At 25.8% G+C, this 19003-nt stretch overlaps 2 protein-coding genes across 5 annotated transcripts; both read right to left on the bottom strand.

Moving 5' to 3' along the window:
- Nucleotides 1-3962: 3962 nt before the first annotated feature.
- Nucleotides 3963-18654, bottom strand: LOC107165319 (anoctamin-1-like). Of its 4 annotated transcripts, none has more exons than XM_089224373.1 (18): nucleotides 18460-18654; nucleotides 18098-18382; nucleotides 11496-11636; nucleotides 10701-10958; nucleotides 10302-10465; nucleotides 10061-10229; nucleotides 8137-8369; nucleotides 7899-8056; nucleotides 7608-7837; nucleotides 7244-7411; nucleotides 5820-6023; nucleotides 5656-5753; nucleotides 5407-5579; nucleotides 5138-5343; nucleotides 4900-5078; nucleotides 4720-4825; nucleotides 4529-4664; nucleotides 3963-4221 (listed from the first exon to the last, which is right to left on the bottom strand). In XM_089224373.1, exons 3-18 carry the CDS (start codon nucleotides 11634-11636, stop codon nucleotides 4166-4168), a joined length of 2679 nt encoding a protein of 892 aa, XP_089080499.1. In that variant the 5' UTR covers nucleotides 18098-18382; nucleotides 18460-18654; the 3' UTR covers nucleotides 3963-4165. The 4 variants fall into 4 exon arrangements, with proteins under 4 accessions (XP_089080499.1, XP_089080500.1, XP_089080501.1 ...); XM_089224374.1 differs by having other exon boundaries at nucleotides 18296-18382; XM_089224375.1 differs by lacking the exons at nucleotides 18098-18382; nucleotides 18460-18654 and having other exon boundaries at nucleotides 10790-10958.
- On the bottom strand, nucleotides 14949-18123 carry LOC149057054 (uncharacterized). The gene is made up of 4 exons (XM_089223276.1): nucleotides 18098-18123; nucleotides 15587-15868; nucleotides 15207-15481; nucleotides 14949-15154 (listed from the first exon to the last, which is right to left on the bottom strand). Exons 1-4 carry the CDS (start codon nucleotides 18121-18123, stop codon nucleotides 14949-14951), a joined length of 789 nt encoding a protein of 262 aa, XP_089079402.1.
- Nucleotides 18655-19003: the final 349 nt, after the last annotated feature.

Raw genomic sequence — 19003 nt, 5'->3', positions numbered from 1 at the left:
GATAGTTTTCTATTGAAAAATTAAAACAAGATTAATAAAATATTAAAAATCTCATCATAACTAGTGTTCCTGTGTGGTAAACAATGGTGGAAATCGCTAGTAGACTTCAAAAACACTTGCTGATGGAAAACATTTAAAAAAAAATACAGATTACAAATTTTACGTACAGCCATTAATTGCAACCTTTAAAATTCATACAAATTAACATAACATAAGAAAATATATATTTTTTTACAAGCAACGTTAGGCATAATATTTACTAATTTCGTATGTTTAATTATTATTATTATAACTGTATACACGCATAAGTTTTACGGCTTAAAAGTGCACGACAGCAATTTTAGGATCGACAGATCACGATTAGATTTGTTAGTTTTTAAATTAGAGAGAATAACGAAACTCAATGCTTAGAACATGATCTGTGTTTGTAAGCATATGAATTGTATTCTATGATAATTCAGTTTTTAAGTGAATTATGGTTTATGAACATATTTAATTTGTATTATTATATTATAATTTATATTTATACTCAAGGTTAGTTTGCAAGGTTAATTTGCTAGAGAAAACAAAAATATAGGTATGACTGGTATGAGTTACTTTATATTAGTCATTTCATTAGACCACCCATATATAAATCGCACAGCAGTCGTAAACGATATTCGTGATTTCGCAAACCAAATTACCATTACGTATATTTACCTTTTTTTGGCATTTTTTAATATTACATTTCCAAAAGATCTCTTTTCCAAAATACAATTTTGCCAAGTGACTGTTCGGACAAATCCGTGTACCTACTTGGTAACACTCCGCGTTCTTGGAGAAAATTAATAGCCTCCTTCTCAGGCGATGGCAAATTAAAAAAATTCATATTGACTAGACGATACATTTAACTAGACGTAGCGCTAATATGGACAATAGGAGTGTTGTCGAATGACTGACGAAATAAAAACCAACATAAAATGGTTAAAGTCAACTAATTGGCTTATAGCAGGTACATTGTAGGGGAAGGCGGGGCAATACCGTACGGTTAAGCTTCCATGGCTTATAAATCATGCAATTTTAACGAAATTAAATTTTTTAAACTGGTATATATAGAAAAACTTATGGTCTATAAATTTTATTCGAAACTTTTTTCTATTTTTTTTTTTTTAAATTTGTTTAATTTGCGTTTTACTTTGTTTGATAAAAATACGGATTTACTCCAGGTGCGGGGTAAATCCGTATGTACTCTAGGGCAAAATCGTATGAGGGTAATTGTTATACCAAAACACAGTTCATTATATTTATTGGTAAATTATTAATTGATATTGGACTTTTATTTAATTAACTTGTAAAGTTTAACTAAAATTAGGCAGTAGGTAGTAAGTTATGTATGATTTCATTTTCATTAATTAAAAATGTACCTAAACATTGTTTTCAATTCATCAAAATTCAAAATGTCAACAAATTAATAACACAACACAACATGCGATAAAACCTACTCCCATTGGCAGTAGTACAACAAATACAACTTACCTAAGTACCTATATAGTTATTATATAGTGTATAACCATACGATTTTGCCCCACAAGATTATTAAAAGTTATCGAGCTTCATATCAAACATTAAATTAATAAATGAATGTATTTATACTACAAAATATGTAAATTACACTTAATTAGCTATATGGCATACCTGAACAATTTTTTCGCATATAAAAATTCACTATTTGAAATTTTGATAATATTTTAGTAATTGAATGTAAAATTATAAAACGTATTTATATTAAAAACATGATATTAAAACACGTGTACTATACTACTATCATATTCAATAAATAAACAAACAAAACGTTTCAAATCGTTGTATTCAGTTTACTTCTATGATAAAAATTATTGATAATATTCCGATAATACGATTTTGCCCCGCATCCCGTCTTCCCCTGCATCGAAGACAAAATTAAATTGTACATTACAATGATATAGATTACAACGTGCCAACGCCGGAATATATATTTATTAATAAATTACGGTATACGGAGGTCGTCGAGATAACCCGGATGATTCTAACAGGTAGTCTTGGAAATATTTGGGTAGTCGAGATAACGCGGAAGTACCCTTTATTTTTTAACTCCTCCATCTTCCCCCAAAAAAAAATTGTATTCTGTGTACGTGCCTGATTAGACAATACTAGTAAAAACCTTCTATGGAAATGTCATATGTATATGATTAATTTTTTTTAGATCTGTCTACAACAAAAACTTGCAAAACTACTTTTTTAAGGGTCTTAAAAGCAATATTTTACATTAAATTTCTTTACAAAATAATAATAATCAAAAATCTAAAAAATTGAACTAATGTTAACTAATGTATTCTAGAATAAATAACAGGGTAGTTCATATGAACAGTAAGTATAACCATATTTTAAATCAAAAAAATACAAAATTAGAAAGATATTTAAAAGAGGAATACAAATGGGAAGATTGAAACAATTATAGGAAAGACAAACAGAAAAAACACATTATCAAAAATGAAAAAGATTCTTTCACTCATCTCAGAATATGAACTTAGAAATTTCAAGTTTTATAAATTTATATTAATATCTCAGAGGCAAAATATATGAAAATTAGATTCTTCAGGTATAGAAAATTTGAAATTATACAAATAAATATTTGGTGAAGGTTTCAAGCATAGACCTATTAACTAGTTAATAGGTCTATGGTTTCAAGTGTCTACAATTTTTGTTTTTGAACTACTTACAATAAATAGTAGTGGAAAACAATTTGGCAAAACTGAATTTTTTTAAAAAATTCAGATTTTTTTTAACTTTCATAAATATTTTTAATGTTTGAGAAGAGTAAGTAGGTACTGAGAGTTTTTCAATTTTTTGAACCCCCCCCCCCAAAAAAAAAAAAAAAGAGAAGTGAAAAGAAAAAAGAATTACCAATTATATACAGTATGCTACCAAAAAAAATTATAAGTTGAAGATTGAATCATTTTTACAGCACAAAAAGGTGATTACAAAAAAAAAAACCCAAAACAAACTGTTGTAAAATCAACAATACATTCAACACTGCTCAGAATCTAATAGATGTTTTGTGGCACGAATATAATATAATATTATATATTTTCTTTTTTGATTAATTACAAAATATTTTATCGTTAAACATTTAATTTTAAAACATATCACATTTGAATTATTTGGATAAATACATCAGGTATACAAGTGTTTAACAAAATGTATTGTATTAAAATCCAATAACAAAAAAAAAAAATGGACACATCACTAATCTAATTAAGCATTACAACATTATTATCAATAATTATGATCAAAAATATTATAAAATACAGGAGCATTAAAAAGTTTCAAAAGAACAGTTAAAATTTAAAATTATAAAATATACGAGCAACAAAGAATTTTAAAATTGTGGATACATCAATGATTTAAATAACACATAAAAAATTACAACATTAAAAATTAAAAATCAATAAAAAATTGGAAAGCTCATAATGTTAACAATAATTTGTTTTGGGCTGTAGCTATTTATTGTACAATAATAATGATTTTTATAAAGTGCATCCATGTTTCATTAAAGTAATTTTTGTTATTAATCGTCAATAAAACTAATAAAGTACAAAAAATATCCCTGAAATTCCTTAAATTGGCGCATAAAAAATGTTCAGATAATATTAAATAACAAATATTATACTTATCTATTTTTAATGAGGATCTTTGGTTATTATAATTAGCAATATTTTTATGCACTATATAAATGTAAATTATAAAAGTTAAATATTTATTTAAAACAAGCATGCTTCTGGTGTTGTGCCTGATAAATTAAAGTAAATGTGTTATTAATTACCAAGCACAAAATAGCAAATTACTTCATAAATAATATTAGAAATCATGAACACAATATAATTACTTAGATCAGTGATACCCAACCCATATCTCATTTTAAGTTCAAACAAATATATATAATATAAAATACCATTATTTCCAAGATATTTTATTGTAAAATCTATATTTTTTCTATTGTAAGTGACCAGAAGAATAAAAAAGGTTGGTCCTCACTGACAAAGATAGTCATTAAAGTAAATACATTAATATACAGAAAGTAAAGCTGAACAAAACATAATTTTTAACAATAAATAATAAGTCCATGAGACCCTTATAAGTACTCGTCTTATAAGCTTTGAGGTGAATTGACGCCGTGCAACATACCATCCATGTGTTCAATTTCTGAAACGTAAATAGAAGACAGATAATTATACTTTCAATTAGATTAATGGTTTACTGTTTTGAAGAGAACACACAAACACAATTGAAAAGAAAACAAAACCAACATAACAGTGTTCAAATGTTATATTGTTTAAAAATAAAAATAATCATAAATATTATAATAATATTATAAAAATAAAGAAACATACAATCTAGTATGGGTTAACAAAAAATAAGAACTATTTTAATAAATAATATATAATATAAATTAGTGTATTGGATGTGTGCTGTGTATTCCTTCGTTGTTACAAAACTTTTTCTTTTATGCCTGCTGCTTTTTTCGCCTCATTTTTAATGATCATTTGAGTTGTAAGGTAAGACTCTCGTTTAATTCTGTCGCTGAGGGCATTTGGAACATCTGGTATCAACCATTGAACGGCTACTTTCACTAATGACACAATATTCTGAAAAACTAATAGATTAGCACACAACAACATTAAATTAATAATTTTTTATTACTTGAAATATAACAACAAATGTAAGGCGTGCAACTAGCACTTCATAATAAAATGTGGGTCTTTCATATTTCTGCGGTGACCATGGAGGATTTCTATAATCTTTATAACTAGAAAAAAAATTATAAATATTATGTTGCATATTGAAAAAAGTTATTAGAAAAAAAATGAATGATATATTTACCGGCAATAAGTAACATTAGTATATGATGATAACACTGGAGCAATACCACTTTCAAAGTCTTTGGTATCAAAGTAAGCTAAAGTATTGTTTAAGAAACCCTTGTCTGTGTGGTCTTCACTCACTAAACTTATGTAAACCATACGAGGTATGTAATTAGAAGAAAATGCTATTATGAATGCCTATAAATCATAATTTAATTTTAATAAACAAAATAAATTTGAAAAAATGAAATACAAACATTTGTGATAACTGCTAACTTTCCCAAAATATCTAATACTCGATACCACACACCAATATTAGGCACTCTATGAGGAATTGGTCGACGGAAATACTTTAAAAACTTTTTGGCATCTAATCTCATTTCAAACACATTGTTTAACAATGCAAAGAAAGGACCCAGTGGAAATGCAGTAACAAATAATGTTACAAAACCATATTGCATAACTAAAAAAATATTAACACATTAATTTTAATTTAACTTATAAATAAAAGCTTTTTAAATATTACCCATTTCCAAATATTCTGGGAAGAGTCCTCTTGGTCCCCAATCCAAAAGTTTGTAATCTTCAATCCAAGGTTTCTTAACAGCTGTAGCCAAATCTTCTTCCTCTGATGATGATTTCAGATTATCTAAGCGACCTGTGTTCTCAGTCAATGAATTGAACCAATTTAAACCTACACTATAATACAAACAATTTTAGTTTTTGACTTTAGCTTTAGTTTTTACTAAAAAAAAACCAATCAAATTTTACACACGGAATTATCATTTCAACAACAGTATTTAATGCTTGTTGCCCAACCATTATAATGAACAATTGTATGCTTAATTCCATGAGACATCCACCAGGACTACACTAAAAACATAATGCTCATTGATTACTATTAATCGAAATAGTTAAATAATTATGTGCATTTCTTACTTCTTCTTGACGAAGATTGAATATACGCAAGTATTTAGCAGGATAACCAACATTTTTGCCTTTTAAAAATGCAATATAAATTATTGATGTATAATAATTTACAAATTGGAAGAGGTAAATTTTTATTGTCAGAGATTCATCAAATTCAGTTTGAGTGCGTAGTAGTTCCATTTCAGTCAGATATATGGCAACTTTATCATAAACCTAAACAACATTAAATTAAATTAAAAAATAGATAGCTTTTTTTTTTAAAGCTATCAAAATTTTTATCAGTAGTTCAAACCAAAAGAAATAATTAAAATATTATACTGTATATAATTTTTTTTATAGATTTCAGATACTTATATTATTATTTATAAAAATAATAGTTTAATTTTGGCATTAATTTAAAGCAACCCCAATAAAGAAGGCGCTACACAGCTACACCCACAATTGTTGTCATCATCTAACAATTATACAACATAGTAAAAACGTTGTTTTACACAGGATAAAACCACTCAGGCAGTAGTAATAATTATGACTCCAAATTTATATAAAATATATACAGATTTTTATATTGTGTAATATAGAAGTCTATGACAATATATTCAAAAAAATTATTAGAGAAATATCTCTCTTTTTTATGTATATAATATATATCACTTATATGAAAAAAGTTTGGCTTAGTCGAAGCAGCAAAGGGCCTTAATGACCTGTAGAAGCTAAAAAAAAAAAAAAAATGAAAAAAGTTCTTTTTGAATCAAAATTCATTATTTTTGTATTTTTCTAACTTGAATAATTTTTTTTTTTCTTGTAAGTAGTTCTTCTAATATCGAAAAAATAAAAATAATATTTCACAACCAAAGTTTTCTTTTTTATATGGTGAAAATTTAGTTTATCTGTTATCACTGTGGCCTTCTTGGTTCCTTCTCACGCAAAACAGTTTTTGGTATGTAGTATGTTTGTAAGACAACTTGCGGTTGTAGCATCTTCTTAATCGTCGACTGCCAAGTGATCACCAGCTTTCACACAATATTATGTATTATGGTTATACAAAGCATATTTTTTAGTGTAATTTCAAATTTGTATATTCTATTGTATTTTAAAAAAATATTTAGAAATTAAAAAAAAAAAAAATGGAATGATTGTAAATCAGGTAATTGATCAAGTCATTGTAATGAATGTGATAAATTGAAATTCAATGATAAATTATTGTACACAATGGACAAAACAATTTTAAGTCAAGACAACCTATAGGATATTTATTAAATATTTCAATTGTTATTAGAAATTTATTTTTATATTATTTATATGCTAGGTTGAACTAATTTTTAAACTTGGAAATACTAGAGTTAAAATATTTCTTTTTCCATTTTTATTTTATGAATAAACTACTTATATTCACCTCTAATTTTAATAAGAATTTAAAAAATATAAATACTTACAAAATTTAATAATTGAATGCAAACCAAATTAATGATAGCTGCTGTAGTTGGAATAAATATATTGCTATATGTACTCATCCAATCAGATTGATTTGTAAGACTAAGTGATGCTAAAACAGACATGCGATACAGCACAACTCCAAACACAGCAGCAACAGCAATCACAATCTTAAAAACAAAAAGGAAATTAAAGTTAATTTAAGTAATATAATTAATTTAAAAATTAAAATTTTTATATAGTAAAAATATATTATTATTTTTAGATATATTATATTATATACCTATTTTGTATAATAATAAAAAAATTTTAATTTAATAAAAATAAAAATTATCTTTTAACACTATAATTCTTAATAAACCTTACTAATAGTAAAAGAACGGAAATGCTAAATAATGTTGCAGGAATTTTTTTCCAGAGAGGCACGGTTGGTTCGACATTTCCTGTGACTATATTCACTTTAGTATGATTAGATCCAGCTAAACGTGCCAAGTATTGAGGCCTTGGATGTTCAGCTTCAAAAGTGAATCCTGTCAATCCCCAGCGATGTGTAATGGTAGCTGAATATCGTTTCCACAGTTCAAGAAATAGAGTAGCTTAAATGCATATATTTTAGTTAGTAAAATTTACATAATTGAAAAATATACATTAACTAACCCCAAATAGACATCAAGAAGGCAAATATCACAGTCAAGTCATTATCAAATAAATATGTTAACCTTGCATAAAAACAGGTGTTTGAAAGTTCCCAATAATCACATGTACGGTCACACAATGGGCACATTATTATGTCTGTAGCATTACAAATATCAGAACTAAACCAAAAATTGAATTTAATAAATTATTATGATATATCAAGAGTAATGTAATACTATTATAAGGAATATGAAATTACCTAAATCTATTATTAGGAAAAGTGAAGATACCATAAAAAAATACAACTAAACCCAAAATAGCAGCAGGAATCAGCAGGTATGTATAGAATCCTAACCATGTGAAGTAAAATGCATATTTCACACCTAGATACTCTTTAATCTGATCAATTGGCTGTTTACGAATCCATTTACTGATCATAGCCCATTCGACATACAGCTGATGGCGTAGTGAATTTTCAGTAGTATGCTCTCCCTAAAAATGAAAATATATTTATTTAATACATAATAATATGATATATTAGAACACCTTAAAACATAAATTTTATCCTAAATGGCTAAATATTATAGTAAACATATACATAACAAGTTACTTACATTTTTGTAACTATATTTATACATAGACATAGTATATACATTACTACATTAGATATACTTTTAAGAAGAAAATAATTTAGTTTATATATATTTAAATGATAAATTGTACATAAATGTAAAATATAGTGAAATTTAAGTTGATATAAATGTGTCAAATATTCCAATAAATTATAATAGAATACTCTGATGATTTATTTTATCAAATTTAAGTGATTTCTTCAATAAAAGTAAAATATGTTTATTATAAATGATAAAATGATAAAATATTATTAAACACAAAAATTTGGTTAAGGTTTAGGAAAATAAGTTTGGTTCAACTTTAAAAACCAATGTTTATTCTATATATTTAATTTTTCTATGGTATATTACTGAATCATCAAAATATAAACAAATATATGATGTAGGCCAAGGACTATTAAATGGTATATTTATACCAATCAACAACTACATATCAACAAAAATACATTTTAAATCTAACTTGACTTAAAAACTAGCGACAAGGGAATAATATAATATAAAATAGTTAGCCATAACTACTTAAACAATAATATATACTATATATAATTTGGATTTACAACCCATGGGCCGAGGCCAACTTGTGGGCCACGAGCAATGTAGTATTGGGTCGCGGACACTAATCAAGAGTCTATACCAAGGGTCAGAAAATTGAAATTGGAATCAATGTCAAAATTTTTATATGATTTTATAGATGCCTATCGTTTATATTTTTTCTATCGCCTTATTTGTGTGTGATAATATAATATTTTCATATCTGTATATTAGTTAGGTGGGTGTTAATGTTTTTTTTTTTACATTATCCGCTAAACTTAAAAGATTGGAAACCACTGTACTAGATATATAATTAACCTATACATAGTATCATAAATTTATAAAGATTTTTTTCCTTTAAAATTGTTTTAACACAAACTATTTTGGGGATTCAAATACACTGTAATTGAGTACTATACTTACTATCTTGACCTCTAGCCCACCTAATCAATCATTTTGTGTTTAGATAAAAGTATGGTTTTAATGATATTATATGTGGGTGCTATAGTATACAAGATAAATTTGCATAGAATAGAACATACGTTTATGTATCCCACATAATATGTGGACAGTTTTATCCAAATTTAACAAAAAACTTTCCTCATTCTAAATCTATGAAAAATTAAATTATATAACAATAAACTAATAATAAACAATCAACATACAAAAAAACGTACATATGATTTATATATCTAATCAATTGTATTAAAACATAATTATGTTACTAAGATAATAAGGAATAGAATTTAATAGTCCAAACAAATGATTTTCAATTTAAATCTATACATAGTTAGTAATAAAATGGTTTTTTAAACACTGTTGGAGTAACCAAGACAGTAAATTTTAGTGTAGTATTTTTTAAATAAATTTACAGTCAAATAACTTTTTTTCACAAACTGAAGAAAGATGCCAAAATGCTCAACTCTATAAATATGGTAGTTGTGGTTAGTTAATTTATCCAAATAAATAAAGATAAAATATCTAAACTTTAAATTGAGTTTCCAAAAATATTATACTTACATCATGTAAAGGATAAGCAGCTCTATAAACACCTCCATCTAAAAGACACTGAATTCCAACGCAATTGACATCTGCTTGATCTTTTCCCCAACTAACTCTGTTTAAAATGAAATCTATAACTAATGTCCGAACTTCAGCAGAAAAGAATTCTGGATCATCTTCATTAAATCTAATTCAATAAATATAAAATACATGTTATTAAAATAAATTGTGGTAGTGATAATAATATCTAAAGACTAACAAATAACTTTTTTCCCGTGAATACTCTGCTGTGAGAATGTACTTAGTTGGTGCAAATGGTCCAGGATCAATAGTGATAAAAATTCTTATAATGTGACCAACAATTTTTTTTATCTTCTCCATTAGATCAAAACCTTTTTCAGGAATATGTTCAGTCATTGGATACTAAAATATAAAAATCTACAGCTCAAACATTAAAATAACTACACTACATAATGCAGCATAAAACTGTTTATATGTATATTATTTACTTTACTTGAAATTTCACAATTACACATTTACCAAAGAATAATTCTTCATAATTGTTTATTTTTTTAAGCATAAACTATTTTATTTTTATAAAATATATGTTTTTTGTAAACTTTAAAGTTAATTTTTAAAGACTAGAAACAAAATTTACCTCTTTCATGGGCATTCGCAATTTTAATATTTCACAATATCTACGTAACACTGGTATAGGTGCATGCACTTTGACAAATGTCAACCCACCAACAACATCTTCTTCAAGAAGTAAACCTTGTTCTTTAATTCTTTCCTCAAATGCAGATCTACGGTTCCAACCATCTATGTCTACAGGTGCTTTAGCTTTGGATGATGAAACAAGTACAAAATCCACAGATATGTCACCTGGCGTTGAATCAAATGTTATGCTCTCCGGCTAAACAGTAAAAATCTATTAAGATAGGTGTATTCAACAATACTAAATTAGAAGGATCCAATACAATATTTATTTTTTCTCTCAGATTCACACGCAGCATGACGAATTTGTATACATCTGGATATATCTTGTAATTTTAGCTTAATTTATAAAATGAATTGATCTAATATCAAACTTAAATTTAAAAAAACTATCTGTATTAATAAGTTGGCTTATTATTTTTACAACATTTAAATTTGTGTGCGATACATAAGCATTTTTAAATTGTAATATTTTAAGTATTCATAACTCACATACAATTAGGAATATTATAAAAAAAAGCCAAAATACAAGTACAGATAAAAATTTCAACATTAATATTGATGAAATGTACAGGTTGGTTTAAGCTTGATTGGTCAATTCACTTTAATATCAAAGTAAATAACATAATATTTGTTCTACTTAATGCAAAATTTTTATTGCATGTGAGGGAGACAGAAAAAAATAAAGCCAGAAAAACATTCTCTATAGTATTAAATCATATATTATTTCTTATACCCTTATGTGCCGAACAGCTTCTGGAGAATTATGTATCAGATCTTGAGAACTAAGATATAAAGACATACGAGATAATTCTAGGTCATCTTTGTACATCCTGGTAGTCTCCATTGAGGCAGTCTCAGCCTCAGAGTCACTCATCTATAACCATAGTTAAAATCATACCATATAAATCAATTTAAAATGTGTATATTTAAAAATAGTTAATCTTGATAAAACAACAATATAACTTTTTTTTATGCGGAAAATATGTCCAGTATATTAAGGTAGGTTTGTGCTATGTAGTTATTAGATTTAGTAGGTTAGGTTCAAAAGTAAACAAATCAATAAAAATAATAAATAGTAAATAATAAATTTATAAAATATAATCAGAAAAATAACAAAAAACAACATTTTAGCAAAATCTTTGCCTTAGGTACTATTAATATTCCTTATAAAACAATAATGATAAGAAATTTAAATTTTCATTCTTCATTTATACTTATATTAGTGTTCCCTAGATGGCATATTTGATTTTAATATTATGCTAATACTTTTTGAGATATTTATAGAAATATGACATTTTTAGGTACCCCTTTCACCACATTCTCAGAACATCTACTTCCTATAATTAATGTAATGTCTTTAAAATTTTACAAGTTTCTTCAGTTAAATTTAAGAATTTAAGCAACTTAATTTGTTTTATGCTCCTTTCTATCTGACGTTCGGTGTATATATTGTAAATAAATAAATAAATATAGTAATATTTTTTTTATAAATTAAGAGCATTTTAAGAAAACAGTTAAGTTTAGATCATTAAAGATTATATTTACTACCTACATAAATTATATAATATGACTTATGCAAAGTATCCACTATTAGGATGGCTTGGTATAAAACATTTATAAATATTAGAAAGGATTTTATTTTTATTTTTGAATCAGTAATTTAAAAACATATACCTATCATATTATACTTTTTTGTATTTATAATATAATTTAAACAATTTAGTTGAACAATCTAGATATCATTTTAACAAAAATGATATTCCCCGTGATATTATTATATACGTATTATTAAAGCATAAAGAATATATATTTTCTTATACTTATTCTTAAGAGATAAGTATTGAATAGATTATTTATAGTTAAAATATCAATGGATAAAAGATGCTGTATTGATAAAAGAGTACACTAAAGAAATGAATAGAATGACATAATAATTATGAAAATCACCTAGGTTAGATGCCATAATATAGTATATAAAATATACGGTTAGATTTGGTGAACCGAATAAAAGAGATTAGACCATATCTATCAAGGATAATCATAACTCATAAGTAGGGCTCGGATGTTGTTGCATTTGTAATTTTTTTTCTATTGTTTGGATTCGTTGCTAAGTAAGTTATAAATTTATTTCAAACGAGTACCAATTAATATATAAAAATATTAAGTGCAACTTTTTGCAATTTTTGACCTTTTTCAATTTTATTGCAATTTTGTTGATTGTTGTCATTTTCAATACAATTTTATATATATTTTTATGTTTTCACTTTTTTTTGTTAGATTTTGCAGTGCAATACTTTTCAGTGGCACCCACGTAGTGTACCAAGTGGTGCAATTGCAGTGGTTTCTCGTAGGTCCCGGGGCCTACATACATTCAGGGCCCCACTCTGGTCTCTTGATCAGACACTATAAATACATAACTATTCATCTGGTCCATCTGAATATTTAGATCGTTGAATAAAGCGTAAAGAGTTGGCAGTGCCAAATATGCAAACAAATAAATTTGGGGGCCCTATAGTTATAACTGCACTGGTTCGTAGAAAACCTGTGGGCGCCACTGATAATTTTTTAGGTAAGGTAAGGTTTTTTAAAAAAAACAAATCAAAAATAGTTTAAATAAAAAGTTTTAAATTTTGATAAAATTATTTGTAGATTTCTGAAAAAATATAGACCGCACAATTTACCAGATTTTTATGACAACTGTCGAGAATTTGAATTTGAATCTTTTTTATTATCTACTTGTTTAAAATCTATCTAATAAAACTTTATAATATTACTTAATAAAATAATAAAATGACTTAATCCATTTCATAAAATAATTTGTTAATATATTTTTTTAAATTTTTTTGGTACAAAATATTTTTTTTATTGCAATTTTAGGTATTTTTCACAGCAATAATGCAATCAATTTCATAACATTTTTAGTGCAACAACATCCGAGCCCTACTCATAAGCCTGTAAAAAGACCGGCTGGCTGCAGGTAGACTACTTTCTATAGCAGATAAAAAATACCGGTAGAACAGATTTGTTGGTACACCGCATACTATATAAGAGCTCTTAGGTTATGATTTAAGAGAGTGCCCGTGTGTTTGTTGTTTCCATCTTAAAAATGTATGATATACCAAGTTTAGTGTGCTGTTAGTTTTGATATTAAAGTGAATTGACAAATTATTAAAGTTTTAGTTAAGAATATTATCTGTGGTTACTGGTTAAGCGTTGGGTTTTATTCAATATTTTAATTTTCAAGTAAGATATGGATATGTGAAATATCACAAATTAAAAATGCCCATGTCTTGCTTGAAAATAAAAATATTGAATTAAAGCTTACACTTAGTCACAAATAATGTTCTTAATTAAAAACTTAATAATAGGTCAATTCACTCTAATATAAAAAACTGACATCTCACCATTGAAAACAGTTTTGCTAAATTGTATGTATGTAAGATTGAGACAATAAATGCATTAGTAGTGTTTTCTTAAGAATATTAACTTCATAAATTTACATATTTACTTTGTTTATTTGAAATCTGAAAGTGAAAGAAAAAATGAATTGTTGTATAATTATATGGTTTTGGTATGTGTTACAGTGTACGTTTAACTGAATATTTTATTCATTCTCACTTCAGAGCGTAAATAATACTATAATAATAAAATTTAACAAATAAAACTATTCTCATAATATTATGCTTATAAACTGTGTATAATTCAGTTTGGAAAGAATGTTGACATAAACAGACATTCACAGTTGACAAACGATACACCAATTTCACCAATTTTTTTTTTTTTTTGCAAATAGAATATGTTCGTGAATTACATTTATATTTTTAATGAATTTGAACGATTTTTAAGACGCTCAATTTATTTAATATTTAATAAATACAGGATGTCTCAAAAAGATTCGAAAAAAATATGCTAATTAAACGTACGACAAAAATTGTTAATATTATATTTATTTATTTATTCGGTGTAAACGCCCAGGTGGGCTCAAGTACAATGACAATAAAGTATATAATAATCACATTGGTAGAATAAAGATACAAGTACAATAGTAGTACATAAAATAAAATTTACAAAATAATAGAAATAATTTTAGTGATATAACAAGCTGCTAAAAACAGTGTTTTAAAGAACACAAATTATTCAATATTCATAATAAACGGATCAAGTTTTAAATTATTGCACTCTCTGGCTATTCGATCAATAGGGTTATAAGTACCGTAAGATTTCGATGAAAAGGGATTTCAAATGTGGGAAAAGAACGTGAATGAAATTTAGGAACATGGAAGTTTATAAACTGTAATAGTTCTGGACAAGATATAACACCATTTATTAATTTATATAGAAAGCAGATGTCTGTATATTTCCGTCTATAAGGGGATCTAGTTTGAGGGAATCCTGTATAGAATTAAGGGATATTGACACAGATGATGATTAATGGAATGCATACGTCTCTTATATGCGATTAAACATAAAAATCTTCTTTGTACACGCTCAAGCGATTCCATCAAACTGACTTGTGAGGGGTTCCAAATAATTGAACAGTATTCCAACGTAGGTCTAACTAAAGAAATATACAATGGTTTTAGACACTGTTCGTTCCTAAATTCTTTGGTATTCCTAATTAAGGAGCCAAGAGTTCTTAAGGACTTCGTACAGATATGACCGACATGTGAGTTGAAAGATAGATCAGTTTTAAAAACTACCCCAAGATCTTTAATGATACTAATATCCTCAATGTGATTTTCAAAGAGATGATAGTCATTAATTAATTTGGTTCATGAACAGGAAAAAGAAATTTTGAAACACTTAGTGGTGTTCAGTTTTAACCCATTTAATTGGCGCCAATCACAAAATCTGTTCAGGTCATCTTGAATTTTATAATGATCATAAATTGTGACGAAATTTGCATAAATCTTGAGATCATCAGCAAACAGTTGGTATTTACAGTATTTGAAACAAGCACCTATAACCAGAATAAATAATGCAAATAACAGTGGTGATAAATGCCCCACTGGGGGAACACCAGATGGTACTGGTATTTTATTTGATAGAAAACCATTTATTTTCACCTGTTGAACTCTATTCACTAGGTAAGAACCGAGGTAAGAACTAATCAAAAAATTAAAAAACATTAATAATTTTTGAAATAATGAATGTTCAATGATAAAAGAATCACCCGGTATACTCATAATGACAAATTTTCAAAAACCATTTTTAAAAAAGTAATTACGTTCCAAATTAATTTAACAAAAAAAAAATTCTAAAATAAACTACTTGACTTAGATAAATCTTTTTACCATCAAAATTTTTCTTATAATCAGATTCACAAATAGGCTATTTTTAATTTATCCAACATTTTTATCAATTTTTAAGTTTTTTTTGTTTGTTTTCAGAATTACAAAATAAAAAAATAGAAAAATTAAACTAAAAATGTAGCACAAATGTCTATGAATTACATAGAAAAAAAAAATTTAAATATTAAATAAAACAAAAGTTATTCCATATGTCAGATAATGTGAGACACCTGTATAGTAATATATGTATATAATTTAAATACTTAAGTAAATGTATATGCTCTGAAGTCTAAATTGTGTTTTTATTTTTGGGCTGAGTGATATGTTTATGGATTTTTATATTAACTTCTAGTAAACTACTCATAACAATAAAAAAATTACCTAATGAGCGTGTTCATTTTTTCAAAGAATGTGAATGCTATTGTTTGAAAAAAATATGATCATGAACGTGAATGAGTTTTTTTCTTAAGGACTGAACGTAAACGTATTCATTTTTTTAATGAATGTTTGGATCACTGGTATAAATACATATTTTACAAAATCTATTGAACCACATTAATGATCAAAAATTTTTTCAAAAAAGTTCAATCATTTTGAAATCATAATATATACCTAATATTGATGGATATGTTCAACTTTATGAATTAGTATAAAAATATGTAATATTATTTTTTTTAAATATGCACACTAAATTTATCAATGGCTGTTTTTATTTTTTATGATTATAAATCAATGATTAGGGCTGAGAATTGAATACAGAATAGACTATTCTGTAATCAATTGTACAATATGCACACAATATTCATAAAATCAAAATAACAATAGACTAGAATAAATAATTTTTTAAAAAAAAAGGAAAATTTTAAACTAATGTTACAACTGAAAAACATTATTAAAAATGAGACTTTCGGAATTGAATTTATTAGTACCTAATTAAAATGTATTATTAATAAAGCTGTATATTGGAATAATGCAGTATTTATAGTGCAATAAACGCACATTTTCCATTTATGATCGTTTATTGTCATAAAAGTAAAAATATATCTATTACTAAATGCCAAAGTAGTGCCATTTTTAAATTCTGAGCAGAAAAATCAATGTATGGATATGATTTTATTGTTGATGTGTTTTTTTACTTTTATATTTATTTTGTATCAATATACTTGATAATTTGGTGCATTTAGAAGGTCAACATTTAAAATTCCCAGTAGTTCTTAATTGCACCATGAAAAAAAAATTTAAGAAAAACAGAATTTTTAGGTAAAAACAGTTATTGCCAAATTTGATTTGGGATTTTGGTATAACTCTAAAACAAATTATCAAACATATATGATACTTTTACTAAATATTTATAATAGCACATTTGTTATAGGCAATAAGTTTTCAAAATATTTTGACTTGTTTTTAACTGTTTACAGACATTTTCAGTTTCCAATTTTTTTTTCTATAAATGTCAATAAAATTGTATTGATTGAGTAAAAAGGATTGAAAATTGAATGCAAAATTCTTGATATATATTGTAAACATTTGAAAAATATTAAAAAATTAAAGTGCAATTTTTTTTACAAGCATTTAAAGATTGAATTTAGAGTTTATCAAATTAAAAATTTGAAACAATTCTCATAAATAGTTTATCCTGTAACTAAAAAATTTAATAATTATATAAATATAGTTATTTTTACTGACATTTTAAGTTCAAATTTGGAAAAAATTACACATTAACATAAAGAATAAAAGTTTTTAGTCATTTTGCTGTAATTTAAAAATAATATTTGTGAGCAGACACTAGAAACTTCTAAAACATATTTTAATGTTCTAATTGTAATAGTTTATACTATACTTTATACCAAAGTTAGACTAACAAACCGTCTCCGCTCAGAATTATTTTTGATGATATTATATCATTGAATTTAATTCAAATTTAATACCATCCATTAAACTCACTATTCACTTATAATCTACAGTGCAGCAGAGTGACATCCACTTATCCACTTTTTTTTTAATATACAAAATTTAAGCAAACAAATTACCAATAAGTACTTACATACTGGATATCCAAAGATGAAACATTGACTAGAATAGAATGTATTGTAATCAAAACATTCTAGCACATTGGATATTATTGAGGGTCAGTAAAAATCCCCTCCAGCGTGCAACTAAAATTACTATGACACAAGCATAATGCATATAGCACACACACATGCAAAACAAGTTAATCAAGGACAGCAAGATAAGTACATACTGTAATAGTGTAATAATTAAACACCAATGATAAAACTTAAAAATCAAAATATATTCAGCTTGAAAGTCAACAAATTTCACAAATTATCTGAAATAAAATAAAAAACAAAATGAATTAGTTTTACATAAGGTATCTGTTTAAGTATGTTAGTTATTGTTACATACATGTAAAACGAAGTTTAAAACAATAAATTGGCATATAACATAAAAAATAAAAAAAATTAAAAATATAGGTAACTACAATTATTTTTTCTTTAATATTAACGAATAACGATAATAACAACAATCTAAATCTAATATACCATAGGTACTCGAAAAGTAAACGAGTCAAACTTGTTGAAAAAGAGTCATGCTTTTAATTTTTATTTAACAACCGATCACCGATGGTGTCAGATATTGAATAGTGATAACTGATAAGCTTATCAAATTTTATTTTGTAGGTTAAGATTTTGAATTGTAATTAACATAGACGTATAAATATTTATAGCATTTCTGATTCTGAGGTAAAAGGTAATTTGATACTGAGTAATATATAGATTAAATTCGTCAAAGTTCAAGCCATAGCATTATATACATATTATATTATTAATTATTTATAATATCTCTATGGTTCGAACCCGAACCTTCAAATCTCGGTAGTCACTAGTCTCAACACGTCAACACTCAAATCGTCAGATAGGTATGACTGGTATGAGTATGATGTATTGAT

This window comes from Diuraphis noxia, unplaced genomic scaffold (assembly GCF_037042655.1).
Source record: "Diuraphis noxia isolate RWA-SAM2 unplaced genomic scaffold, SU_Dnox_SAM2 contig0003, whole genome shotgun sequence".
NCBI classification, from domain to species: domain Eukaryota; kingdom Metazoa; phylum Arthropoda; class Insecta; order Hemiptera; family Aphididae; genus Diuraphis; species Diuraphis noxia.
This window is presented reverse-complemented; position numbering and strand designations above follow the sequence as displayed.